The sequence below is a fragment of the Haliaeetus albicilla genome, chromosome 3, assembly GCF_947461875.1.
Source record: "Haliaeetus albicilla chromosome 3, bHalAlb1.1, whole genome shotgun sequence".
Lineage (NCBI taxonomy): Eukaryota > Metazoa > Chordata > Aves > Accipitriformes > Accipitridae > Haliaeetus > Haliaeetus albicilla.
Genome location: NC_091485.1, coordinates 76,548,872 through 76,576,453, shown reverse-complemented (window position 1 = coordinate 76,576,453; position 27,582 = coordinate 76,548,872). Strand labels below are relative to the sequence as shown.

General features: G+C 49.0%; 1 protein-coding gene across 4 annotated transcripts in view; it reads right to left on the bottom strand.

The window, feature by feature from the left end:
- ARHGAP39 (Rho GTPase activating protein 39) overlaps window positions 1-27,582 on the bottom strand; it is a 150,183-nt gene that overhangs the window by 53,474 nt on the left and 69,127 nt on the right. For all 4 annotated transcript variants that reach the window (XM_069780199.1, XM_069780200.1, XM_069780201.1 and 1 more), the window contains exon 2: window positions 9,823-10,254. In XM_069780199.1, the coding sequence (XP_069636300.1) occupies window positions 9,823-10,254 (432 nt within the window). The remainder of the gene's footprint in view (window positions 1-9,822; window positions 10,255-27,582) is intronic.

Here is a 27,582-nt window from a genome sequence, read left to right as displayed (position 1 = left end):
AACAAGGCGAGCAGAAGCATCTGTGAAAACATTAAATCTTCTCTCAATATTTAAGAGAAGGCTGCAATTGTTGGTCACCTACAGTAGGTGATCACAATAGGCCACTCACCCAACATCCACATGGATACCCAGCAGCAGAAACACAGGTTAACCAATTGACTTCTATGATCCTCATGACCTGCTTAGAGGTGCTGTGAAAAACTTAAATAAAGGCATGAATAGAATAGAATATTTCTGTTTGAAGGGGCCCACCACGATCATCTAGTCCAACTGAGTTGCTCTTTGACCAACATTAGGAGAAATCCATGGTGATGCCAAGCATCAGCAGATGAGAATCTCACTGGGAGAGCAAGAGTGCTGGGCTTTTGTCATGGCATGGGTGGGAATGACCCCAGCTAAGTCGATAACAGGGATAAAACAAGACAAGAAGACGTTGGAAGACAGTGAATTTGGGAGCTCGGCTTTGTGTGCAGCCTCCGTGCAAGGCACAATCTGCTTGCAGCATGTGAAAGCAATGGAGAAAGACGCATGACCTGGAAAGTGATTTCCTGCAGAGAGCTCTCGGCTTTAATTACAGTTTGAAAGCCCATTCCCACCCTGCCTCCCATGCTGCAGATGAAGCTGCCTGTCTCCCTCCAGCCCTGATGGTTCTAATTAGTACCCTCCCCAGCATCATGCCTTACAAGGTTTGTGAAATTTAGGATCTCATGGAACCAGCAGAAGAGTATGAAGCCGGAGGGCTGCCTGGTAACCATTAAACCAAAAACCTTCACAGCAACGCAGCTGTGATGCATTCAGCTGTTTGAAATGGACTGCCTGAAGGCTGTTGGGTGGAAAAGGGAGTTGGAGCCCCAGCCCTGCTCACCTGGATGCTGGACTGTCCCATGTCCTGAGGACATGAATCCTTTTATTGGGCAAGGTGTGTCCCAACAGAAGGTGAAAAGGGGAAGCAAGAGGACACAGGAGAGCAAAGCAAAGATGCGCTGCACCTATTAGCAAAACTATATTGACCTTCTGCGCTCTGTCGTGGAGGCCAAAGCAACAGCAGTTTGGAGCAGGTCTACGTAAAAGCCCTCGAGGTGGCCCTAGAAGCCCATGCCGTGGTCTGCTGGTGCACACCTGGCAGCAGGTCAAGGCTGTGGTCAAAGCGGCATCCATTGAAGGTCACCGCCTCGGATCTCCCTGGGTTCGTTTGATAAGGTGGAATCTGACATCTGCTGAAAAATAACCCAGTGACCTCCTCTGCAAGGCTTATGGGGGAGGAGGGAAGAAAGAAATGAGCACGGAGAGGGAAACAGCAGGGATGTGGCTGTTCTGCTACAGGCAGCAAATAAGAGGGAAAAAAAAAATAAATCTCCATTTCAATAATACCTACAATTTCCTCAAACTTTCCCTTCCCCGGGATGGCAGCATCCCTGTAGCAGTGAGTGGGATTCCTCTGAGCCTGCTCTGAGGGCAGGCAGAGCCCGTGCCAGATCTCCTGGCCACCGGAGGCAGGGGGGGACCTCGTTCCCTGACCTCCTGCTCTGCCCGTCGGCTGTACACATGAACGCTTGTACAAAACACCCTGTGGATAAAACACCAGGAAGAAAAGGATTTGCAGTGCTATGCTGTGGCCTGGGTATGGGATGATGTCCCCGCAGTGCTGGGGACTGGCAGGGCAGAGGGCTTCCAGACCATCCTCTTCGCCCTTCAGTGATGGGAGGAATGATGCAGCTATTTAGGGCTGATCTAGATCAAGTTAAGGCAGACTATCTGATGCGGTAACAGCAGCCAGGGAGCAGACTCCAGGCTTCAACAAATTCCTCCTAATTTTTTTTCCTGTAGTGGAGCAAAAACTTCATCGAATCATCGAATGGTTTGGGTTGGAAGGGACCTTCAATGATCATCTAGTCCAACCCCCCTGCCATGACCAGGGACATCTCCCACTAGATCAGGTTGCTCACAGCCCCGTCCAACCTGACCTTTCAACACTTCCAATGATGGGGCATCCGCACCTTTGCAGGGCAACCTGGTCCAGGGTCTCACCACCCTCAGCATAAAAAATTTCTTCTTTATGTCCCATTTAAACCTATGCTCTTTCAGTTTAAAACCGTTGCCCCTTGTCCTGGTAAAAAGTGTCTCTCCATCTTCCTTAGAAGCCCCCTTTAAGTATCGAAAGGCCACAAGAAGGTCTCCCTGGAGCCTTCTCCTCTCCAGGCTAAACAACCCCAATTCTCTCAGCCTTTCTCCATAGCAGAGGTGTTCCAGCCCTTGGACCTTAACCCAGAAGAAGCTCCTGACTCCAGGCATTCACTCCAAGAGTCAGTTGGGAGCACACATCAGAAAGGAGTGGGTCGATACGGCCATTGAGAACCCAGCACATTCTTTGAAAAACTTTTCCCATGGTTAGTTATCTCAGCATTAAATATTGACCAAGCTTTATGGACTTAACCTATAAAAACATTGTTTAAGCCATGGGTGGCCCCGTTCCAACCTTGGGATATTGGCAGTACCAAGATGCCCATTTCTAGATGAACACACCACGGAGGTGTAAAGGACACCAAATGCTGTTTCAGAACAAGTCCTTCCATGGCAGGCAGGCAGAGGAGAAGCCTGTGCTTTCAGAGGTCACTTTGGCTGCTTGTGGAGGATTTTCTAGATCTCGGGAGCAGCCGCTCAGGAAGCAGAAATGTTCAGTCCTCTGCTACCAGCAGATGGAGGAGGCAACAAGGAGCAGAGCTTATTTATTGCCAATATCAGAAATGCCAAAACGGCATTCCTGGAGCTACATGGGTTTTATATGTATCCTCCACATCCTTCCTCTGTGGGAAGCCCTCAGTGCTTGGGTTCATCTGCTGAAAAGGGACAAGTGCCACCCGAGTTGCCCACTCCAGCAGTGACGGTCGCAGCCCTCCTCTGCCCGAGCTGCCTGTGCCAATACATTGAAATAACCCTTCTTCGACCTCAAAGCAGAACAGTTCGTCAAGCTGTGGTTTTTAAAAGATGGCAACCCAGAAGGAAGCCCATCCTACAAACCCTGCCTGAACCTGCACTGAGGCCAGGTCCATGCAAGAGCTCGCAGCCTGTGCAACCACTGGCAGCTTTCTGTCCTGGATGGAGTACTAAATCGAGGAGAACCACTTGCTCTTGGCACAGGGATGCAGCGGGCTTGTGCTCCCCTTCCCACCATGTCGCTGGTCTGCCGGTGTGATGTTGACCCATCTGCAGATGAGCTTCTTGACACCCAAGCCTGGAGATGGAAAGGAACGTGCGCAACGTAGACAGCACTGGCAGCATCCTCACACCAGGCATGGACATGTCATCCAGCTGGGAAAATCCTACCTTTGGGTGAAGAAATGCTCTGAATTTTATGCACAACGCTACTGCTGGAGGCAAGATGTTGAGAAGGAAGGTCTTTGGGATCTGCTCGATGCTGCAGCCCTGCTGCACAGTTTTCTGAAGCAACCCCACGTCCTTCCTCGGTTTCTCTTCACAGCAGAGGCTTGTTTTTGAGGAGGGCTGAGAAACCCTGCAGGGACCTGGAAAATCCCCATGCAGCAGATGCTGCAGAGACTTATGTCATTGATCCACCTGCGCTCCAAACCCAAGCACGGCAGGTCTTCCCAATGCCTTCAGAAGAAGGATATAAATTGAGAGAATTGCAAACAAAATTGTGGTTTTGTTAACTCAAGGCACTGAGAAACAGCTCCCCGGACAGTCAAACCACACATTTTCTAGGTTGGAGCCATCTTTTAAACCACAAAGCTGCTTTTTTGGGCTCTTGCAGTCAGAAAATGGCTGCTGCCTGTACCAGGGAGAAGAGTTTGTGTTTTAAAGCCGTACATTTACCTGCAGCTACCCTGTTCTGCCCGAGACACCTGACAGTACCCATTACCATCACGCCTCAACCCCAGACAGCTCTGGTGCGTTTCAGGGATTGGTTTGTAAGGGAATACCCCTCAGCTATTTCAGCTCAGCTACACTTAATCCAGGAAGATTTAAGTGCTGCATTTTATCTTCTCCAATATCACGCCAGGCTTCACAATCGGGGAAAGACATGCAAGAAAAGTGCAAGTCTTGAGAAATAAATTAAGCACAATTTCACAGCAGATGGAACTTTGGTAAAGACCCCCTATTCTCAAAGAGTCCTACGTGGTGGTCCAAGGAAAGCTCTCCTGATGGTCGGGGAAGGTCCGCCTGCTTGTCCTTCAAGCCTCCACTCGTGACCCCCCCGGTGAAGCCGGGGCAGAGATGCTGCCTGCTGGTGGCACAGCCGAGTCCTCTGTGGGCGCCTGCACAAGCTCCTCGGAGCAGGTCCTCTCTTCCCCCCCGCTCCGAAGCCTTCTCCAAGGATTTTGAGCAACGGGAAGGCTCTGCACGGCCCAATAACCACAGACACTTTCAGACAGTGTAGAAAAACCCAGTGACCTGACATAAAAGCCAGCCGACGTGCCGGCTGCAGCCTGCGCAGAGATTTCACAGCTGTCATGTTATGCTTTGTAGAAAAGTTACCATTTTAAGACAAGCAAGGCAAAGTCTAGGGCAAGGCAGCATAAGCAAGAAATTCCTGCTGGGAAGCGCTCTACCTTTGCTGACCACCAAGACAAACCTGCCATTAAGATCCCGAGGATGAGCAGATGCCAGCTCACTGAGTTGAGACAACACTGCAGCGCTTCCTACCGCGGTCTCTGGAGCTGGATCCAGCTGCTAATTATAGCTACTTGCAAATCCCATCTCACTACGGCAGCATAAAGCAAGTCCAGCGAGACCCAAGCACTTGGCAACAGCACATTCCCTGCGGATGCGGGGGCTGACGGCATCCCCGACCTACACACGTGTGATGGGACGAGCCCCAGCTTGGTCCACTGCTGCACCGAGGACATGAGGAACATGAGCAGCCTCCACCATCTCCTACCAAACCAGATGCTCTGGTTCCTCAGTCCTCCTGTCACCGCAGGGTGTGGGGCATCTCCGAGTGCAAACTCCAAGGAGAGCAGTTGTTCAAGACTTGCCCACTTCCCCTGACCTCCCTTATAAGACCAGACGAGTTCAGGAGGGAAATACTCAGCCAGAAACCTTGTTGAAATGATTACAAGACTCAGTGTTAAGAAACTTGAAGCAGGAGGTTCCACCAGACGGCCTCCAGAGCTCCCTTCCAGCCTTGGTTCTTCTATAAGAAACAAAACCAAGAACTGGAAAAACATCTTTTTAAATTGTCCTACCAAGGAGACTTCAACCATGTCTCTGGTTGAAGGTGATGACTCAACCTGCCCCACACCACCCTGTTTTCTAGATCCCTCCCCAGCCTCACAAATAATCCCCTTCTATTCCTCCTTTTGATGCAAATGGAGTATTTCCAGTCATCACCTCCAACACACCACATGATGGCCCAGATCCATCCTCATCTCAGGGTTGTTAGGGTCAAGGCTCAGAAACACCAACCGCCCCACGCAAAGGTGACCCCAAATAATTGCCCCCCCCCCCCGATATTGCCCATATTGGCCCCATCTCAAGGTCCCTCCTTGGCTGCCCATGGACAGTAAGGCTCATACGCAGCCCTGGGTGCTGAGAGATCAGTGGTCCCAGGAGGGATCTCCAACACCCTGGAGCCCCACAAGTGCTTGAGCAGTGCCCAGCAGGTCTGGCCTTGCCAAAATCAGCCCTTGAAGGTCATCCCGTCCCTGGACTGCCCCATCCCTGGAAACATTCAAGGTCAGGTTGGACGGGGCTCTGAGCAACCTGATCGAGTTGAAGATGCCCCTGCTTATTGCAAGGGCGTTGGACTAGATGACCATTAAAGGTTCCCTCCAACCAAAACCGTTTTATGATTCTATGATCCCTATAGCAAGGGGCTGCAGCAGTGCTCTTCATCGAGGAAGACTGAAATAAAGCAGTTTGACCCTCACCTTCCATGGCTAGTGTTTATACACCCACCAGGTCAAAGCCATCTCTTCAGTGGGCAGACAGCCACGCAGCCTCAGAGGCGTCACCAAAAGCAGGGCAGGAGGTGTCTTGAAAGATCATGTAAGCTCAAGATCTGGCTCACTGTCAGTCAAAATTTCACATCTGCTCACCCAGGGCATCCATAGTGGTATATATTTTAATGCTTATAAGCAAAAGGTAAGGGTGAAATAAAAAAAGCTTTGTTCACAGGGTCACTGAGAGTCAGCAACTGTCTGACCTCTGCCGAGTGGCTTCCTATTCATGCCTCAGGTATAAAGAGGCATGGTACTTACTGCTTTCTTCTGCAGAAGTTTTCATGTCTTCAGATATTTTAAGCCCAAGAAATGCCTGGTTTGTCTGCACTGTAACGCTCCCTGCCTGAAGCAGCTTTCCTACGTTTTAAGACTTGGACAGGTATAGAACAAGTATATTGTATAAAAATATGTAATTTTTCAGCTTGTGCCTGGAACTTGCTCGTGGTCAGAAACCAACACTAAAACGCAGAGACACCCTGAATGCTGAGGAGCTTGAGGCACAAACGCCTGAACTGGCTCTGCCCTTTGCAGCTGCTATTGCCGCAATCAAAAATCAATTTTTAATTTGCACAGCTCATGTTTGGCTTATCTGTCCTGGGCCTGAGTTCATCAGCCACTTCTGGAGACGAAATCTCTGCATCCCTGGAAGCTTTTCTGCATATTGGCATAAGCAAGCCCACCTTCTTCATCCGTGCTTTGCTATAGAAATCAGAGCTGGATAAAACCCCCTCTGGTCATCCAGCTATGGGCCATCCCCAGGGACATGGAGCAAACACCCCATCACAGCATCCCTGGTAGGTACCTCCAGCAGCGTGCAGAGCCTGCATGCCAGCCTGTGCTTTACCCACTTCCACACCCATTCCACATGGATTTAACCATTTGCTGGCACTACACTGATGTTTCTGCAGCTTCCCATCTGCCCCATCCCTGCTGGAAGTGTCGCACCTACCAGGCTGAACCACATCTCCCCTTCCCTTCAGTTAGCTGCAGCAAAGACCATCCCATTTCTGGTGGGAATAAAGTTGTTTTTTGCAGGCAGACCTCCCTTGTGGCAAGAGCTGCGAGGTTGCATGGCAGTGATAGACCACACTGCAGCATCCTCAACCCCTCCAAGTGTTTCTCGACATTCGGAAATCTCTCCCTTAATGGCCTCCAATGACCTTGAGGTCTCAGCAAAGCTTCCCAGGTTTTCCAGCATGCCCAGTCCAGCTGTCAACAACGGAATGTGATTTTTTTTCCAGCTGGGACACAGGCGTCAAGAGGCTTTAGTGTGCTTCCACTGGAGTGGGACACTGCCACGGTCTGGCTGAGCTGAAGGGACAGAACTGTTGTGTCACCTCCAGGGATGCAGGTGAAAACTGTCCACTGAGCAGGAATATCTGCTCCCTCTAGTGGCATCTGGGTTTTTTTAATTTTTATTTTATTTTTAAAGCTAGGACACCCGGTATTCGCTCTCTGCCAGCCCCCGGCAAGGCCAAGACTACGAATTGCTGGGGCTGAAAGGACACGCAACCCTCCAGCAGCCAGAAACAAATCCACCCCATGGCTGGCTTTCTCTTCTCCGCTAGCAGAAGGTTTCCACGGGTTAAGCCTTTCTATTTGAGAGCCGAGGTGCAGTTGTCCCTCCTCCCACCCTACCCAGCAGCTTTGCATCCCATAATACACCTGCCTAGCCCAAGCACTGGAAAAGGAGAGAGAACGTGTGGGTGGAGGACATGAAGGATTAGTGACCTGCAGTGTCCATGCTAGCTTCGGCGGTCCAGCATGCAAGCGCTATGGGGAAGGGACCTTCCCCCAGGAACCCACTGATCCTGCATGTGTTCCTGCAGCAAAGCCCAGGGAGATTAAAACCTATCCACTCGATCCCTATTAACCCTTCATACTGCTTTGGGAACAAGCTTCGGCTTCACCAAGCGTATCCTGGGCTGCATCCAGAGCAGCGTGGCCAGCAGGTCCAGGGAGGGGATTCTGCCCCTCGGCTCCGCTCTGGTGAGACCCCCCTGGAGCACTGCGTCCAGCTCTGGGGTCCCCAGTACAAGACGGACCTGTTGGAGCGGGTCCAGAGGAGGGACACGGGAATGGTCCGAGGGCTGGAACACCTCTGCTATGGAGAAAGGCTGAGGAGTTGGGGTCGTTCAGCCTGGAGAAGAGAAGGCTCCGGGGAGACCTTGTTGTGGCCTTTCTATACTTAATAGGGGGCTTATAAGAAAGATGTAGAGACTTTTTAGCAGGGCCTGTAGCGATAGGACAAGGGGTAATGGTTTTAAACTGAAAGAGTGGAGATTCAGACTACACATAAGGAAGAAATTTTTTACAACGAGGGTGGTGAAACACTGGCCCAGGTTGCTCAGAGAGGTGGTCGATGCCCCATCCCTGGAAACATTCCAGGTCAGGTTGGATGGGGCTCTGAGCAACCTGATTTGCTTGAAGATGTCCCTGTCCTAGATGTCCCATCTAGTCCAACTCCCCTGCCATGAGCAGGGACATCTTCAACTAGATCAGGTTGCTCAGAGCCCTGTCCACCCTAACCTGGAATGTTTCCAGGGATGGGGCATCGACCACCTCTCTGGGCAACCTGGGCCAGCGTCTCACCACCCTCATCGTAAAAAATTTCTTCCTTATATCTCATCTGAATCTCCCCTCTTTTAGTTTAAAACCATTACCCCTCGTCCTATTGAAGCTCAGGGCTCGGTATTTTTGGGGATGGGCAAGCAAAGACTGACTTAAATAGCTGACAGCGTACCCTGAACAGACCCAGCTAGACCTGGCCACCGCGGGCAGCCGTGTCCGCCTGCAGTGAACGACAGCCAGCTCACCCAGCATCCTTGTGACTGAAGACCAAAACTATCTACCTCTCCAAACAGCACCTGCCTTGCGAGGAAAGATGCCATCCCCACACTCAGCGATTTTATCAGAGGATCTTCCAAGAGCTTAGGGAGATGAAGCCTCCCCTCACGGGATAGACGCGCGGAGGCAAGGCTGCGTCTGAGGTCCCACATGAAAGCACTTGCTGAGCTGGGAGATCCTGTTCCTGTCCTGCGTGGCCGTGAGATCACCCGGCCGCAGTTTCTGTGCGCCAGCTGTAAGGAAGCAGAACTAGTTGCGAGCAGAAATTGCGCTGCCGATCGCTCGCCAGTGACACTCTTGGGTTATTAACATTGTAAGAGGCGTCGTTTAAGGGGATACAAATATATTAAGTAATGAACTGTCTGATTTGCAGCTTGCAAACCATAAAAGCACGGAACAAAGCACACAGAGCAGTGACGCAGACGTCTCAGTACGTTGCCCATATGCAGCTGGACCTTAGAAACTGAGCACTAACTCACTGCTCAGTTTGAAGCTTCTCCTTCACAAGAGAAATCCACTCTGCTTGCTGCTCCATAGACCAGTGAGACAACCTATGGTTGCAGCATGAATCATCCTGCCTTGTTAGGGAGATCTTATCCAGGGAAATTATTTAAAACCACACCATTCTCTAAAACCATGTATTTCAGAGGACAAGAAATTATTTCTCTAATGTACCTTTCTGGAGGTAACATCTAAGTTGCCCCTAACAAGGAGAAGGACCTTTCACAGATGTTTTTACCTCTTCTTCCTGTAAGTGGTTGTTTTATGGAGGAGCAAACCCGCTCTCTAAGACTTGGAGCAGAGACCCATGAGAAATCTAGCTAGAGGAGCCATCCACAAAATATCTCTGCACAAGAGAGAGAAAGAGCTGCAGGACAAGGGCTCTGCTCTCTGCTCTTCCACAGCACTGGGAGACCATCAGGTTATCTGAACTCACAATTTTATTGCCCCAACCCATCACCGAGCTCAGTCGCACACGCCTGTGATGTGCCGGCAGAGCCAACCTTGCTTTTACCTTTCTGTTTCTTCTTTCACTACGGCATACTGGGTTGACTGACGGCTCGACCTCTGCTCCTGCACCTTCTCGCTGCCCTCCAGCTCCTGCTCCAGGGAGGAACTGGTGCTGCCCTCCCTGCTGACATTGCTGCTCCTCCCGGGGCTGTTCTCCGTGGAAGCCCTCGGCGACTCCGTGTTCTGCTTCAGGGTCTGCAGCTTGGCCAGAGGGATGATATCACAGTTCTGCGGCCGGTGCCACACTGTCCTCTGTGTGGTGGCATTGTAGTAGTAGAAACGGGAGGTGTTGGGGTCGAAGAGTTCCCACCATTGGTTTTCATTCGTGCGTTTGATCCGCACCCCAGCGGGGGGGTCCCACACACACTCCCCCGTGATGAGGTTGGCGTACATGCGCTCCCGGGTTCGAGGCTCGATGATTTCCACCCATTCCAGCCTGAAGGAGAACAAACAGAGAGAGAGAGAGAGACTTCAGCTAGATGATCTTTAAAGGTCCCTTCTAACCCAAACCATTCTATGATTCGATGATTCAACGCTTGCAGCAAGCGCTCGCAGCATCTGGGGAAGCAGGATGGAGAAGAAGGGCGGCTTGGGTGGGGACAGCAATTCTTTCTTCCTCCCCCCCAACGATTCCGAGTCCTGCAGCACTATTTACACTAAACAGAGTATTTGCAAAGGGCTGTAAACCAGTCCTTGGTTTTCAGCTCCCAGGGGAATTCAGCGAGTCTGCAAGCCAGCTAAAACACACGCTGGGGTTACAGCACCCCAGCGTTCGCCCCAGCTCATGGCTTCCACCCCGAGCCCTCTGCGTTTTACAGTCTGAACTCTTCGGGGCACAGACCTGGCGGGTGCTCGGCGCAACGTCGGCAGCGAAGGGTGGGGGGGGGAGGCAAGAGACCGGAGGGACGGAGCCCAGCCAGAGGCACCAACCTGGTGATGAACTTACTTCTTCTGCAAGACCACCCCACAGCTCTGCGCTGCCGCCCAGACGACCAAGCCCGGCAACATTTGCCCATCCAAGACTTGAAGACGATGGCTTTCAACCCCCTTCAGCCCAGGTGAGGCAGCGCTGCTCCCCGGCACGAACCCCAGTGTGCCGGCGCCGGGCTCCTGTGTGGCTCTGCCAACACCCCTTCCCTCCGTCTCGATTTCGACACCGGGCAAAGGCGCCAGCTCTCCGGCATGCGCGTCCCACCTCCAGCACCTTCCCCAAACCACCCGCCCTGACACACCTCGACTCAGTGATAACCACAGGCTGCATCAACAGCGAAACCCAACGGTGGGAGGGATGGAGTCAGCAAGGACCGAACAGACCCAACTGTGTCCTGGGCTCCATGCAGAGGAATAGAATAGAATAGAATAGAATAGAATAGAATAGGATAGGATAGAATAGAATTGGATTGGATAGGATAGGATAGGATAGGATAGAATAGAATAGAATAGAATAGAATAGGATAGGATAGAATAGAATTGGATTGGATAGGATAGGATAGGATAGGATAGAATAGAATAGAATAGAATAGAATAGAATAGAATAGGATGGGACAGGATAGAATAGAATAGGACGGGATAGAATAGAATAGAATAGAATAGAATAGAATAGAATACTTTCAGTGGGAAGGGACCTACAGCAATCATCTAGTCCAACTGCCTGACCAATTCAGGGCTGACCAAAAGTTAAATCATATTATTAAGGGCATTGTCCAAATGCCTCTTAAACACTGACAGGCTTGGGGTATCGACCACCTCTCCAGGAAGCCTGTTCCAGTGTTTGACCACCCTCTCAGTAAAGAAATGTTTCCTAATGTCCAGTCTAAACTGCCCCTGGTGCAGCTTTGAACCATTCCCACGTGTCATATCACTGGATGCCAGGGAGAAGAGATTAGCTACACGCTGCTCAGTGCCCTCTGTGCACCTTTATTAAATTAGGAGCCGGTCTCATGTTGGTCTCTGCACAAAGCATGGAGCTCATCACTAAAATACGAAGCAGAAAATGTGGTTTAACCTTCCTCCCATCACCCCATCTGCTAGGCTAAGGGCCAGGCACCATCAGCCCAACGCAGTGACCCAGCTCACTCAGAAACACAGCAAAGGGGGTTATTGAAATCATAAAGCAGTAAACGGAGCTTAGAAATGCAAAAGAGGATTAAAAGAAGTCATAATCCCATAGAACAGACAATTTAACCGATTTTTCAGATTACCCCAAACACTGTGGGTGTCACCTTTTGCTAATCTGGGGGATACCCGAGGCTTACAGGCGGCCGCATTTTATTCAAATTTTTCATTTTTGTGTGGGCTTACATAAAAAGATACGAGCGATGTTCATATTAACTAAAATTTCTTACTTGGAATTGTCCTTGTCTGCATTTACAAGCCTGTTAAGAAAGGTATAGAAATAGATAAGGAAAAAAAAAGCTCCCAGTGTGCTAAGCGGAGCTTATCAAACTAGGTGGCATTTAAAACTGACACATTCAGCGAGTCAGACAAGTGACGGATTGTATCTCGCTGCCTTTTACTGGGAGCGAGTCCCCTGTGGGGTTTTCGGAAATGCCCAATTTGCTCAAGCACTTGCAAGAAAAGAAGTCCTTGGGGGGGCACTTACCTGCCCCCCGGCAGCGGGAGATGCTGGCAGCCTGGCCTCAAGCCCTCCGGCTGGTCCAGCTCATCTTCCAACTCAATTTAAATGGCTGGATTGAAAAAAAGGAGAGGGCTTTGTGGGTCCCAGAGGTTCCCAGCTTTGAAAAAACATACCTAAATGATGAAAATGTCTCCATCTCTTCTTGGCACAGAGAGAAAAAGCTGCAGTTAAGCCTTTCCTTGCAGAACAGAGACTAAAAGCACTCCAAGAAGTGTAAATTCTATACCATGCCTCATCTCATTCTGTGAAACTCAGACCTAACGAGCAGCCTTAATACAGCACGACAGTACAGCTGGAGGCCAGCTCAAGCTTTGCAGAGTTAAATATTTTCTCCAGGTTTCCACTGAAGGCTTTAATTCAGGTCTGAGCCTGATGCAGCGACCCAGCATTTTCTGTTGAAATTATTTTGGCCCTAGATCGACGTCAGCACTTGACTCCCAGTTTTAATGCTTCTCTTTGACCACCTTGGTTTAAAATAGCCTCCACGGGGTTAAGGTCAGCTGCTTCAGCAGGGCTTTGGATCTTCCTACCAAGAAGATATTGAGCTATCTGCATCAGGGAGGAATAAAAAGTCCATCATCCAGGGCTCCTCTAGGGTGAAACGAGAGCTCAAGGGCTCCACATTTAACACAGGGAAGCAAAAATAGAGTAGACTGGACTAGACTAGGATAGCCTAGCCTAGCCTAGACTAAATAGGACAGGATAGGATAGGGTAGGATAGGATAGGATAGGATAGGATAGGATAGGATAGGATAAAAATAGCCCCATGGAGCTTGAAAAAGATGAAGGTCTGTTTGGACCCAACAGAACTGGATCATCACGGGCTATGAACCAGCCAAGGTAAAAGCCTGCAGCACCTCCAAAGAAAAAGTGTGTTAAGGAAATGTAGGACCTTTTGTCCTAGAGCCCTTAATTTCCTCTTGGTTTTCACTGTGAATTATCAGCTTAATAACGCTGGGCAGTGTCTGGGCTACAGGTCCTCTCTCTCTGCATCATTATTCTCCCTGCTGTTGGAGAAGAAGAAATTTAGTGTTCACATTTCTCCTTCCTCCCCAGTCTTTTAATTTACTGGGGTAATTCATCAACTCAAGCAGCTCAATACACTGCACCTTCGCAAAGCAGAAGATCAATAGCCAAGGGCCACCCTCCTCAGCCCTGCGCTCGGTAACAGAAAGGAAGAACAACAAAAATCTTCCATCAGATACACAAATCCGAGGTTCATCTGCCTGAAAGTCAAACAAAACCCACGTGTCTGGAGGGGCTGGACCAGCAGCACAGACAGGGAAGCTGATGTACCCATACGATAGCAAATTTGGAGAGAAAAACCCACGGGACTAGGAGACAGGGCTCTCATGAAGGCACGTCTTATTCCAGACCCTGTCTTAAGTTTTGCAAAAAACTCCCATGTTGCGTTTTTCTTCCCCAGAAATGCAAACTTCAGGGCTAAAATTCCTGAGTATTTGCCCAAAATAAAGTCCACACACAGTACTTTTGGGGTATGATGCAACAGGACAGCAGTGGGGATTACAGGTAGGTGGGCAATGTGCTGCTGCTGGCTAGTAGGTACAGCACAACTAATCTGGGTATCAGATGCAGTCTTGGCCCAGAATTACCATCATTATTTACTGCATCAGCCAAAAAACCTCCTTGATGGGTAGTAGAGAAGTCTGCTGCAAGCTCCGGTAGCCAAATAGACTCAGACCTATCTCACCATAGCACTGTGCAGTGCAGTAATCTAAATTTAAATAGCCCGCTGAGTATGATCCAAGACAGTGCAGACCTTATTGCTGTTGGGTTAAAGGGATTTATAACACATGCAGGAGAGTGGAAGGTGCCCAGGGAGCCTCAGATTCACAGTGCTGTCTAGAAAACCTCTGCCTCATCATAAAGGAAAGGCTCCAAAAAAAGCTGCCAGACTCACCCAAAATCCATTGTTTCCCTGCACTGCCCAGAAAAGGAGCCCAGCTGATGCTCAGATTAGATTTCTGAAAATGCAAAGCCAGCTGAAATGAACCCTGGACTTAGTTTAACTTTGTAACTTTATTCAAAAGCCCACAAGAATCAACCCAACTTCAAGTCGCAGACACTTTACTTTGCTTTTAAGGAGAGGACCCTCACCCTGAGCTTCCTTAGGAAGGAGATTTGGTCCTACAGCGATGATGGTATGTATTCCCTCCTCCACCCCAGAGCAATACGGGATTGGAGACGTGGCAAGAAAGCTGGGAGACAACAAATACCTGCCTTGCCTCGTTGCTGTAGAAACCCTGCAAGGACATCCTGCTCTTCAGGTTCTCCGACTCATCTTTTTCAGTTGTTTCCACCACGCGCCCCATCAGTTTAATTGTCGTGGCACCAGTTGCTGTGTATTTAATGCACGGCAATGCCATCTTCTTGACATATCCCCCCCCACTTTTTTTTGGGGGGGGCTGAATATAGCGAATGCCAAAGGGATGCTCGGGGGATGCTGTCGGTCACCTCCCCATGCAATGAGTGCAAGAGCATCCTCCTGATGGACCTCGGGCATGGGCAGTATGATGAACTTCCCACCCCTGCGAGATTCAAGCTGTGATGCAGAATGATGGTTTATAACAACAACCCCAAGGCGTGGGGGCCATCAGAGGGCTTACAGCGCTCGTGTTGTGGTGTAAGTTGGGTTTTAATGAGCCGGATTTGTATCATGAAGGTTAATGTGGCCTCAGAGAGCCACGGAAGCTCTTGGGCAACTTGGGTGTTGCTTGCTGAGTGACCCATCGCTCAGTATCACCCGTGCCTCATCCAGACATCACTCCAGAAAGCCTCCTCCGTATCCCTCCTGACAACACAGCAATTAATGCCATGAGCCAATCCGATTAGGAGAAGCTTAAATTTCAAAGTATTTTACACTTAAAATGACTTGGAATTTATTGATAACTGCAGTTACAAGGGGAAAAATAGCCGAGCAAGCATCTTTCTGCATCAAAGCGTAATGGGGTCAGAAGCTGCATCGATTCAGCTGGCGTCTCGGTCAGAAAGAAACAGCTCAGAGCAAGGTCTTCCTGTGTAACTGAGAGGGAAGAAGCTGAAGAGTTATTTTTTTTTAAGTCCCGAACCCTCCAAGAAGGAGCAAACTATGTCCAGGAGGACCAAGCAGCATCAGCTTTACCCAGACCTGAGGCTTTGGGGTAACACAGCAACAGCAATTCAAATTCCCACTCCTCGGCGAGGTTTTGGAGACCTGGCCCAAGCCTACCCTAGAAGAGCGAGAGTAAGGCACTTGGAAGCAGCTCTACAGAACTTGAGGTGCTCTGCTCCCCAAATCTCTCACGCCCTCGGTGATTGCTTTGGTATGCTGGCATTCCAGATCCAAACATGTCCAAGAACCCAAATCCCTCCCATTAGTGCACAATCCCACAAAGAAGACGATTCCATCTCATTCCCACCTTTAAAATAAATAAATAAATAAATAATTTAAATTAATCATAGAATCTTAGAATGGTTTGGGTTGGAAGGGACCTTTAAAGGTCATCTAGTCCAACCCCCTGCCATGAGCAGGGACATCTTCAACTAGATCAGGTTGCTCAGAGTCCCGTCCAACCTGACCTTGAATGTTTCCAGGGATGATCTATAATCTATAATATAATCTATACTATGCTGCTTTGATTCTTAAAGACCCTGACTCTGAGCAGAACAATTTGGTTTAGTATGCACACTATTTTATTTATTATGCACATGTTATTTTTCAGGAATATTTTACTTAAAAAAATTATTTTAGCCACCAGAAGAATGTAGTTCCTTGGTGCCAAGCCTTAGAAAGCCCAGGCTGATGAACCCAGGCACAGTGCAGACACAGGATTGCTAAGCATCATCAATAAAACAGTATTAACTGTAGGTAGAAAATAGTTAGCAGAATATCAAAGTGTTTGGGAGCTGGGGCTTTTTTCTGCACTAGTAATTTCAGTGCCAACGAATATTTTTACAAAAATACATCATTAACCTGAAAGGTATAATACTTCTTCACTAACTGGCCTGACAGATGCAGGCAGCTTGAAAAAATCAGGGCAAGCTACCAAAAGAGCAGAGCTTCTTGCTGCGGCAGCTGGAGCTGGCAGAAAAGCTTTGAGTGGGATGGAGTTACCAAAAAAAATCCAGCCTTTCCCACCAAGCAGGAGTTACCTGCTTGGGGTGCAGGTGCCGAGCTGGGGAGTTGTTAAATGGAGAAGCAACGTGCCATGAGGGCTGGCCAACATGTGGATCCTTAGCCAGCCCGCAGAGACCAGGCAAACAGCTTCTGCTTCTCCACTCTTTGCTCCCCTGGAAAGCCAAACCATGAAATTGCTGTGCCACCCATGCAGCACAGTCCTTGCCCTCCCTCCTCCTGCCTAGGGAGTCACGCTGATAGATGAGCCCCAAAATTGGGCATGCTCCCCCCAAAATCCCAAGACAACTATGTGGTAGCTTGACCCCAGTTGTCCTGCATCCACCACATCAGAGTAACTGTCCTTGGGCAAATCTCTTCTGTCATGGTCACAAAATAATTTCAGTTCACCTCCCTTCCAAGAAACTAGGCTGAACCACATCACCACGTCTTCTACACGGGGGTAGAAGAGCAGCTGCTACAGCTCAATGGGCACAGAATCATCAAACTGTGGTTTGGGTTGGGAGGGACTGTCAAAGATCATCCAGTTCCAACCCCCCTGCCATAAGCAGGGACACCTTCCACTAGACCAGGTTGCTCAAAGCCCCATCCAACCTGGCCTTCAACACTTCCAGGGATGGGGCACCTGTAAATTCTCTGGGCAATCTGGTCCAGTGCCTCACCACCCTCATCATAAAAAAATTCTTCCTTACATCTTGTCTGAATCTCCCCTCTTTTAGTTTAAAACCAATACCCCTTGTCCTATTGCTACAGGCCCTACTAAGTAGTCTCTCTCCATCTTTCTTACAAGCCCCCTTTAAGTATTGAAAGGTCTCCCTGGAGCCTTCTCTTCTCCAGGCTGAACAACCCCAAATCTGTCTTTCTCCATAGGAGAGGTGCTCCAGCCCTTGGATCATCTTCGTGTCCCTCCTCTGGACCCGCTCCAACAGGTCCGTGTCCGTCTCGTGCTGGGGACCCCAGAGCTGGACGCAGTGCTCCAGGGGGGTCTCACCAGAGCGGAGCCGAGGGGCAGAATCCCCTCCCTGGACCTGCTGGCCACGCTGCTCTGGATGCAGCCCAGGATGTGGTTGGCTTTCAGGTCTGCAAGCGCACATTGCCAGCTCGTGTCCAGCTTTTCATCCACCGGTACCCCCAAGTCCTTCTCCACAGGGCTGCTCTCCATCCCTTCATCCCCCAGTCTGTGCTGGGACGGGGGATTGCCCTGACGCAGGTGCATAAAGTAGTCTGTGTGTGTCAAAACCCAGAATCCACTGCTTTTGCATAGCGACCATGCGTTTGGTGCTATGAAATCAGGCATTAATGGCTTAAGAAACCATTGCGACAATGCACTTCTGTACCGGGGGAAGGGGCAGCTCTCATTTAGGACCTTGGAACTTAATTAACGATCCTCCCTCCCTTTTCAAACATATTAACACCTCCATCCTTAACACTTTCTCCCATTTCTGCACTCGCCAGCACAGATCCTGATCTTTGCCCATTCCTGGAGCAGCTGGCCCACCAGCACGGTCCAGGTGAATCCAGGCTCTGCAGACCTCTCCACGCACAGGTACCATCCAGCGACCATCACAAAACTTATACAGCTGTTTAATGAGACCACAAAACCATCACCTAATGCTCCTGCTGGCTCCATCCCTGTGCCCAAGCTTTCGTAGGGCTGTGCAGCTGGATCGGCTCCCGCTCAGCTGTCTGCACCGTCCTGTATCAGGGCACGATGGATTTTTTTGGTAGCTCAGATGCATAAGCTCCTCACGCACCCACCGATCGATACGCCCTGTGGTGCCTGGGTCACCGCCGGCCAGCCTGCAAACTGCTGAGCAACGCAGGGAGAAAGCTCTTCATCACAAACAACATCCAGAGAAGGGCTTTTTGGTTTGCTCGGCCCTTCAGAGCTTCTTCTCCTGACAAAGAAGCTGCTTGTGTTAATGACGCTTTTGGAGGAACCACACCAACTGGCCACGGCTTGTGCGACAACCAGAGTTTTGCTGCTTTTTCACGCTAATAAATTCACTGAAGTCTTACAGAATCACAGAAGGGTTTGGGTTGGAAGAGACATTTGAAGGTCATCTAGCCCAACGCCCCTGCAATGAGCAGGGACATCTTCCACTAGATCAGGTTGCTCAGAGCCCTGTCTAACCTGACCTGGAATGTTTCCAGGGATGGGGCATCGACCACCTCTCTGGGCAACCTGGTCCAGTGCCTCACCACCCTCATCATAAAAAATGTCTTATTTCTTATCGACCCCAGAAACTGTGAGTGCATCAGCCAGTGGGAGAACCTCGCAGCCAGCATCTCCGTTCTGTTTCCTGGCGATCCCTATCAAATGGAAGTTTTGCTTCTCTTTTTCCAAGACATAAGGTTCGAGATCCTGCTCTCCTGCTGTGGGAATGGATCCCCCACTACCCGCAAAACCAGCGCTTATTAACTTCTGGCAGCTTCATCATGTGCCCCACACCATAATATTCCTGCCATTGACTAGCACTGCGATAGTTACATCACGTCTAATCTTCGCCGCGTCAGTCTGCTAACCTTCCCCTGACATTGCAAAGAAAGTCAGATCCCTTCCCCATCAAAGCAGCGCGGCATTAATACACGCAGCTGACGGCTCTTGCCTGCTGGAGCAGGATTTTCCTTTTTTTATTTTATTTGAAAGGGATGAGCAAAGACTCAGGCCAATAGACCACTGATTCACTTTGATAGAAAAGTTTATTATTTCCTAAGGTGGCTTTAGAGTTCAATCTCTGCCTTGTCAGCACTTTTCCCTCTGCTGAAATTACTGCAGATACATGTCAGGACAGAGCAGAGGTCTTTGTTTTCTCCCACTGTCCTGAAATAGCTATTGCCTAGCAGGGAATGCAGTGCTGCTGGCAGTCACGTGCTGGATTTCCTTCCAGATCCTTACAAGCTGCAAGGTTCGGGGTATTTATGTAGTTACGGATCAAGGCCAGGAGCTGCCGGAATATCAGGCTGGATCCTGAGCTCCGATTTTACCCGATGTTCCCCCCTCTTCCCATATAGATGGATGAAAAACGGGACGTGAGCTGGCAATGTGCGCTTGCAGACCTGAAAGCCAACCGCATCCTGGGCTGCATCCAGAGCAGCGTGGCCAGCAGGTCCAGGGAGGGGATTCTGCCCCTCTGCTCCGCTCTGGTGAGACCCCCCTGGAGCACTGCGTCCAGCTCTGGGGTCCCCAGCAGAAGACAGACACGGACCTGTTGGAGCAGGTCCAGAGGAGGGACACGAAGATGATCCAAGGGCTGGAGCACCTCTCCTATGGAGACAGGCTGAGAGAGTTGGAGTTGTTCAGCCTGGGGAAGACAAGGCTCCAGGGAGACCTTACTGTGGCCTTTTAGTACTTAAAGGGAGCTTCTAAGAAAGATGTAGAGACTTTTTAGCAGGGCCTGTAGAGATAGGACAAGGAGTAATGGTTTTAACTAATAGAGGGGAGATTCAGATGAGATATAAGGAAGAAATTTTTTACACTGAGGGTGGTGAAACACTGGCCCAGGTTGCCCAGAGAGGTGGTTGATGCCCCATCCCTGGAAACATTCCAGGTTAGGGTGGATGGGGCTTTGAGCAACGTGATCTAGTTTAAGATGTCCCTGCCCATGGCAGGGGGGTTGGACTAGATGGCCTTTAAAGGTGTCCTCCAACCCAAACCATTCTATGATTCTATGGGTAGACTAAAAAAAACGTACCGCCTGTATCCAGAAATCTCCACCAGTTCAAAAGGCACAACCTACACGTTGCAGTCTGAAGAGATGCAGGAGTGGTGGGTAAGTGGAGCTAGAGATGACTGTTCTCACCTGACCTGCTTTATGCATCAAACAAGATCAAAAACTGTGTGCTTTCGAATTCATGGAATCAAACCACTGCTTTCAGAGGACTGATTTTTGTTTTAAAAACATCAGTTATAAAGAAACTGTTTCCTAAACTTACAGCTTTGGCACCTCACAGATGGCTCTCAGAAAATCAAAGTGACTTTTCCAGATCAGTCCTCTGAAAATCGGTAAATCTCAAAATTTCAAATTTTTTGCATGCAATCATGTCCTCAAGTGGTTACTGACTGCTCCCAGCATCTCCAGATTCAAACCATGTTCTTTTCTATGAAAAACCATTTCTAATTTACCTGAGTAGGTAGGATGGAAAGGAACCACGGAAAAAAAAAAAATCATAAAAGCAAGGTGTCAGAAATGTCAAGCTAATTTAAGAAACCATGAAAAGCAGAGAAGAACCAAGGTCACAGGGATGTGATGGGGTGGCAGAGCTCACTCCAGACCACTGTCGAGTGTTGAAGGCCATCATAAAGATGCTCAGGAGCTCCTAAGGGGGAGCGGGGGCTCAGGTGTCATCTCAGACTACCTTTACAATCCATAATCATGGTCCAACATGGTGCCAATGATGCTGCCACCGCTCTACCTGCAGTGGTACCTCTTTTGTAGGACAAAGACTGGTACAAACTAGACTTTCCCCGGGCAAGCCTCTCCTACCCTCCCAGCAGACCACTGCAAGCAGGAGGTTGGTCACTCTCCTCCCTACCACTTACTGTCTCCTTCTAGACCAGATGATGAGCTTCAGGGGAAAACGTTAAGGAAGCCTTTCTACGAGTGTCAGAGCCTATTCCACTCAATGCAATCCTCAGACATTTTGTATTCATTAAATTGGAAGTCAGACTGGTTTTAAGTTTTTTTAGAGCTAGATATGAGCTACACTGGGCACACAGGCGTGCCCCGAAGTATTTCATTACTGTGTTCTCTGACAAGTTCGGGCTCTGCAGGGCATCGTGGCCTTCCACTGGAGATGTCATCTTCAGTCTCCCAGACACGATGCCCAGACTACCCCAAACTACTTCTTGCCTTTGGGAGAGTGCCAGGATTGACACCAAGAAGTGCTGACCCTCACCGAGAAGCATCCACCTCCACGCACACTCACCCTTCATCTTCGGAGGAAGCTTCAAGCAATTAGTGCCACGACAGAGGCTCGTTAATGAGTGTGACACAGCGAGCCCTGATCCTGCCTACAGGTTTTTGGGACTGTTTGTATGAAGGAGAGGCGTTCCTCGAGCAGTGGGACATCGTGGATAAGATGGCTTCGTGTGTCAACCTCCACAAACCCCAGGTCTCCTACGTCTCCGGCAGTCTGCACACCCCTGCTGACAAATTACTGCCCTAGAAGATATTTTTAGGTCCAAAGCCAGAGTGATCAATGTCTTGGAAAGACGTGAAAAAGAAGATGAAACTTTTGCCCCCAGGCTTGTACATCTAACTCGGTACCTCCAGCTTTTGTTTCTGGTAATAAAGTGAACAAAAAAGATGTTGCAGGAAGAAACGGAGCTGCAGTTCTCCACCCACAGCCATGCTGGAGGAGGAAAGCACACTGCAAGATAGGGACAGACTACAGAAATGTATAACTAACTTCTCTGAGTTGCACAACAACCACCTACTCTCTTTAGAAATTAAAAAAAAAAAAAAAAAGAAAAAACATTCTCATACTCCCTCTCTGGCAGTGCGGTTCAACTTCCACCAGAAAAAGGGCCTGGAAAATGAGCGTAAATAAGTGATCCCCAGCAAGCCTGGACTTTTTCTCCTTCATGCCCTCCAGCAAACACAGGCAGCTCCAGGGATCACAAGAAGCGAGGCAGAGCTGGAGAGCCCAAGCAACTCGCTTGGGAGAAGACAAGATGCCACCTAGCAAGCAAGCCTGGGAAAAATGATTTTTAGTTTAACAGCACTGGATCACCATGTTTCATAGAACCATAGAATGGTTTGGGTTGGAAGGGGAATTTGAAGGCCATCTAGTCCAACCCCCCTGCAATGAGCAGGGACATCAACCAGATCAGGTTGCTCAGAGCCCCGTCCAACCTGACCTGGAATATTTCCAGGGATGGGGCATCGACCACCTCTCTGGGCAACCTGGGCCAGTGTTTCACCACCCTCAGCGTGAAAAATTTCTTCCTTATATCTCATCTGAATCTCCCCTCTTTTAGTTTAAACCTTTAAACAAGCAGGATCTTCTCTTCAACACCAGCCTGCCACGCCATACGTTGAAAGAGCTTTGAGGGTCCTTTTTCCTGCTGCGTGGGGGATGCTTAAAGGCATCTCAGACACCTTTCTGCTCAGTGCTGCATCATCCCAGACATCCCCCCTTGCCGTTTAAAGGCAGAGCAGCCTGATGACAGCGTTGCAGGAAAAACTGTTGGGTGTTTTAGTCGTCTGGAGGGAATTTAGCAGCTGAAAAATGAGCGGCAGGACGCTGCAGATAGCTCGCTCTTCTGCAGACCGCCAGCGAGCCAGGTTTGAGAGATGCTATTTTAGACACCCCTGCTCACACAGCTGCTTTGGAAGAGGTACACACGCATGCAGGGGCAACACGGCGTGACAAAACCAACAGTGTCTGCACTAAACTTCCTCTAAGTCATTTGGTGCCTTTTATTTGCTGGAGATAGGAACATGAGATTTGCAACTCAAGAGTAATTAGCAATCTAAATTACACACCCTAAGTAATTCCTGGCCCCGGTTAAACTGGGGTAACACGTATTTAGGTACGCCATTGCTGCAGGCGGTTCACTTGAAATGCTTTCTGAGAAAGCTCCCGGGCCACTTGCTCCCAGCTAGCCAGGCTCTTCTTCAGCACTTCTGGAAGCCAAACCATGGAGGAGTATTTTTGCATAGGGCTAAGCCTCCCAGCTCTCTCTGCCAGCTTGACACCGGGAACTACAGCTCTTGCCAGCTCCTTTCTTTACTGAAGAAACAGATATCTGGATAACCTGGAACGCCGCTTTTAAATATTAATATTGCAATCACTACGGGAACTGCAGAGACCTTGCATAAGCCTTTGCTTCTTTGCAAAGGTCTGCTCAAGCAACAAAGGGCGAGTACAAATGAAATTAGTCTTCCCTAATCATGGGCGAGCTGTGAGAAAAACCTTGTAAAATGCAGAAGGAACAAACCTAAACGCTGCCATTTGTTCAAGATTTGCTTCATGTGCAGAGGCTGCCTTGCCCACGCAGGGCAGGGGAACGTCCGTCTCCCTCTGATCAAGGGAGAGCATCATTTCAACGTGCTGCCTCCTCCCCACCATGACCTGACTCCACCAGGGACTCAGGAGCTGAGACCCAACAGGGACGTCTGATGTTCTCCAGCGCTGGACCTAGCACCATCTCAGGGCTCCCAAACCAGAAAACCCATCTCTGCTGCAACACCCCGCTTCCCCTGGGAATCAAAACCCCTGAGATGTGCAATGAGATTCACCACCCACCTGGGAGATCTCAGGCTTAACAGCCAGGCACAGTCCCTAGGAGGGCAGGAGGCTGCCTCGCAAGTATTTCTGCTCACAGGCACTCCCATAGAGGCTTCCCAGCCTTTTTGCCCCCGAGTGTAGATAAAGCAGCATATAACAACGTCGTGTTGTAACCCATCGCCTGATCTAACCCCACCGCTCGCTCACACCAGACCTGTTGGATGAAGCCAAGCAGCCTCCTGAACTTCAGCCTCTCTCAGCTACTGCACTGTATATACAAAATACGTGTCCCAGTAGGAAGACGAGAGTAGGTAGTTTCCATTTCCATCTTTGTCTCTGTTCCCATAGAAACTAAACTAAAATGGAGATGGTAAAAGAAAATTAAACCTTCAATAAAGGAATCTACTAGGAAACGTCATGTGAGCGGGTGTAGGGAGTAGCTGATGGATAAACAAGGAGAGAAAAAAGCAACCAAAAACAAGGCCATAGAAGAAAGACTAAATTCAAATATCAGGGGTGTTCCCACATTAAAGTCTTCCTTATTTGAGGATAAAACTGAATGAATAAACTATGTCAAACTGAGATGTCAGAAGAAAAAGCTTGAAGAAGTCACAGATGAAATGAACCGTAATGAAATGGTATCTGGTCATGACTTTAGGGTCTCCATGCCTTAGTGGTAAGCCTTAGTGGTAAGACGATGCTGAAGGTCAGCCAGGGTCCCAGAGGAATCCCAAAGCGCTGTCATGTGCCACCTTCCCTATCCCAGGTGTCAGCAGTTACTGGGAAGGAATAAACAGGACTGAGACCACGTCATCGGGCAAGTCCACCAAGAAGTGCCCACGTTTTGCATGTTTGTGCCATTGCAGTCCTTTAAAAAAAAATAAAAATAAAAATATATATGCTAGACCTAGGAAAGGGTAGCCAGGACAGTCTGGAATGTAGAAGTCCCAAAGGAGCATAAAACACAGCCAAAGACTACTTTAGATCGGCAGAGGCATTGCTGAAAATCCAGTTTCCCATTATACCTAAAAAGTAATGCAGAGAAGAGGACTAGGAAATGATTACTCATTTTTTTTCAGGATGTGTTTTATTGGTTGCTCTGGAGTTATCAAGCAGTAGGTTTAAAAGACAACTAAAGGAAATTACTTTTCATAGCACATAATTAAGCTGTGGAATGTATTCAGCAATGCAGCCAAAACCCATAAATAGGTTCAAAGGAGAATTAGACGAGTTCAAGAAGGACAAGCCCACTGGTAGCTATTAAATAGGCTATTCCAAGGTTAGGAAATCCCCAGAAGCAGCAAGGTACTGGGGGTAAGGATCACCCTGCTCTGCCCCGGCTGTTTTTTCCCCTTCCCGGGGAAATCATTGCTGTGGAAAGCAGAGTTGAAGCCGTGCAAAGCTTTTCTACCCCTCCCATCGCCCAACGTCCCATTTTGCATCGATGTCTTTGGCATCGTTACATCCCTTCTGGCCTAGAGGACAGAGGGATAAGACACCAGCTCACACAGAAAAAAACCCACAGCTTCAAAGGACAGCTTCAGAAAGAGGATAGGACGGATCCGATTTCTTTCCCTCTTATCGGAGCAAGTTCAACCGCTTTCTGGCGAGTACCGATGCTCCCAATCCAAACTTCACAGTGTGAGCATTAGCTATGCATTATCTCCTTTAAACTCAAAAAAAAAAAAAAAAAAAAGGAGTCTAGAAAGCTGCCAGAAAGCAGATAACACAAACAGGCAGAGATGAATCAAGTATCTGCATGAAAGTAGCAAATTCGCCGGGTTGACCTCAAGCTTCTCAAAGTAGCTCAAGCATTTTAGCTGGAAGCTTATGGGATCCTATATCTCTCCGTACACCAACTAATAACTTTTTAGCTTGTTGGCTTGTTTCAACCAAGTTGGAGAGGTCAAGGTCTTGAGGATATCAGCCTCTAAGAAGTTTTGTTTTAAAGGAAAGAGGATGGCTGAGGACAGAAGGACACAAATTGTCTCTTTGCCATTGCCCGTACAAAAAGGGTAGCAGAGAGACCTGAAAGGTGCTGTGGGATGAGCTAGAGAGGGAAAAAGCAGGCACAGTCCCCCCAGAATAGGGTCTGGGAGATGCAGGATACCCATCCGTACAGCCAGGCATGCAGCCAGCATCCTCTCCAGGATGCTAAGGTTGCATCCCAAAAGCAATCATGCATTGCTTTGTAAGAAACTTTCCATTTACTGAAGGCATTTCCATTCATCATAGACCTCTGCTGAACACCCAAAAGATCCATCAGCCCAGTAGAAGAACTTTATGATCAAGTATTCACTTTTTTTTTTAAATCTCTGAGACCACATGGGTTTCCAGCTAAACCAGATCCAAACCAGTGGATCCAAACCACTTCTTTCCAGCCAGACCAACTAGCAAGACACTTTACACTGACTCATTTTATGCCTTAGTCACTCTGAGATGCCCCGGTGCTGGGGTTTGCGGGGCAGTTTTGGGGCAGCAGAGTTGGTTTTCCAGGATGGTTCTCACCAAACCTCCAAGGTGGGACCAAGGTGGGTGCTGGGTGAAACTGCATCTCCTCAAAGCAACATAGCAGATGGTTTCCACCTTGAAGATGGATCATTTTGGATGGTGCCTTCATCTGTGCTGGCACTCTAAGAACATGCCATATGTGTCTCCCCAAATCAGGTCTAGACATTAGTACAACTTCAGAGTCAGTGTTGCATTCACAAACCCAAATTTTCAGTGCTGAAGTTTCTAAAAAATCAGACTGAAGATTACCCAAGCACTGGGACTTGCCAACACCGACTCTAATGCTTCTTAAAACAAACAAACAAAAATCTTATTTTGCTTTTCCAATCAAAATCTTCAGAGGAAAGATGATTAATGTGTTATTAATAGTAATAATCTCTTTGCAATATTGGAAGTGTGAAATATTGAGTGGAATGCTTTGAACTTTAAGCTCTTTGCCAAAAGCCTATGAACAAGCAACAACCTGTAGCAATTCAAGAAAAATCAGGAGTGATCAGAACTGAAGGCAGAAACCTACCCCCCACCCCCAAAATTTCTGCAAAAAGAGATTCTGCAAATCTCAAGAGCCCCCATTTCCATTCCGAGATCGTGAAAACAAGCACATCAGGGGCCGTATATCAAACACCACAAAGCCGAGCTCCCAGCCAGCAAAGTCTATAAAAATATTGGCAAGCACGTTATTATTTTTTTTCTCCCAAATTCTCCGTGGCTGCGAGCCCAGCTGCGCCGCTGCCCTGGCAGAGAGACTCGTACAGCAGAGCCGATGCACAGAGGGGTCCTTACTGCAGCTCAGCTAAGCTGGGTCTTTTTTCCTCGCCTATTTTTGCATCGATTACTCCACTATGATGTTTTCTATGTGCTCCAAAGCTAAAGCTGGGATGTCCCTTGTTTGTAATGGTTTGATCCCAGGGTGCAGTGATCCTGTCCTGTGTATTTTCTTAGCCCTGCAAGATCTGCCCCATCCCTGGAAACATTCCAGGTCAGGTTGGACGGGGCTCTGAGCAACCTGATCTAGTGGAAGATGTCCCTGATCATGGCAGGGGCGTTGGACTAGATGACCTTTGAAGGTCCCTTCCAACCCAAGCCATTCCATGATTCTGTGATTCTATGACTGATATCCTTGAGCTGGGGGGACAGGAGGATCAGCATCCGAGTTAGGGGCAGTGGCAGAGCTCTTGTCTGGCAGCTGGGCAGGCAGCGAGGGAGAGGAGCAGGCAGGCATTCCAGCACGGACGGTCGCAGCT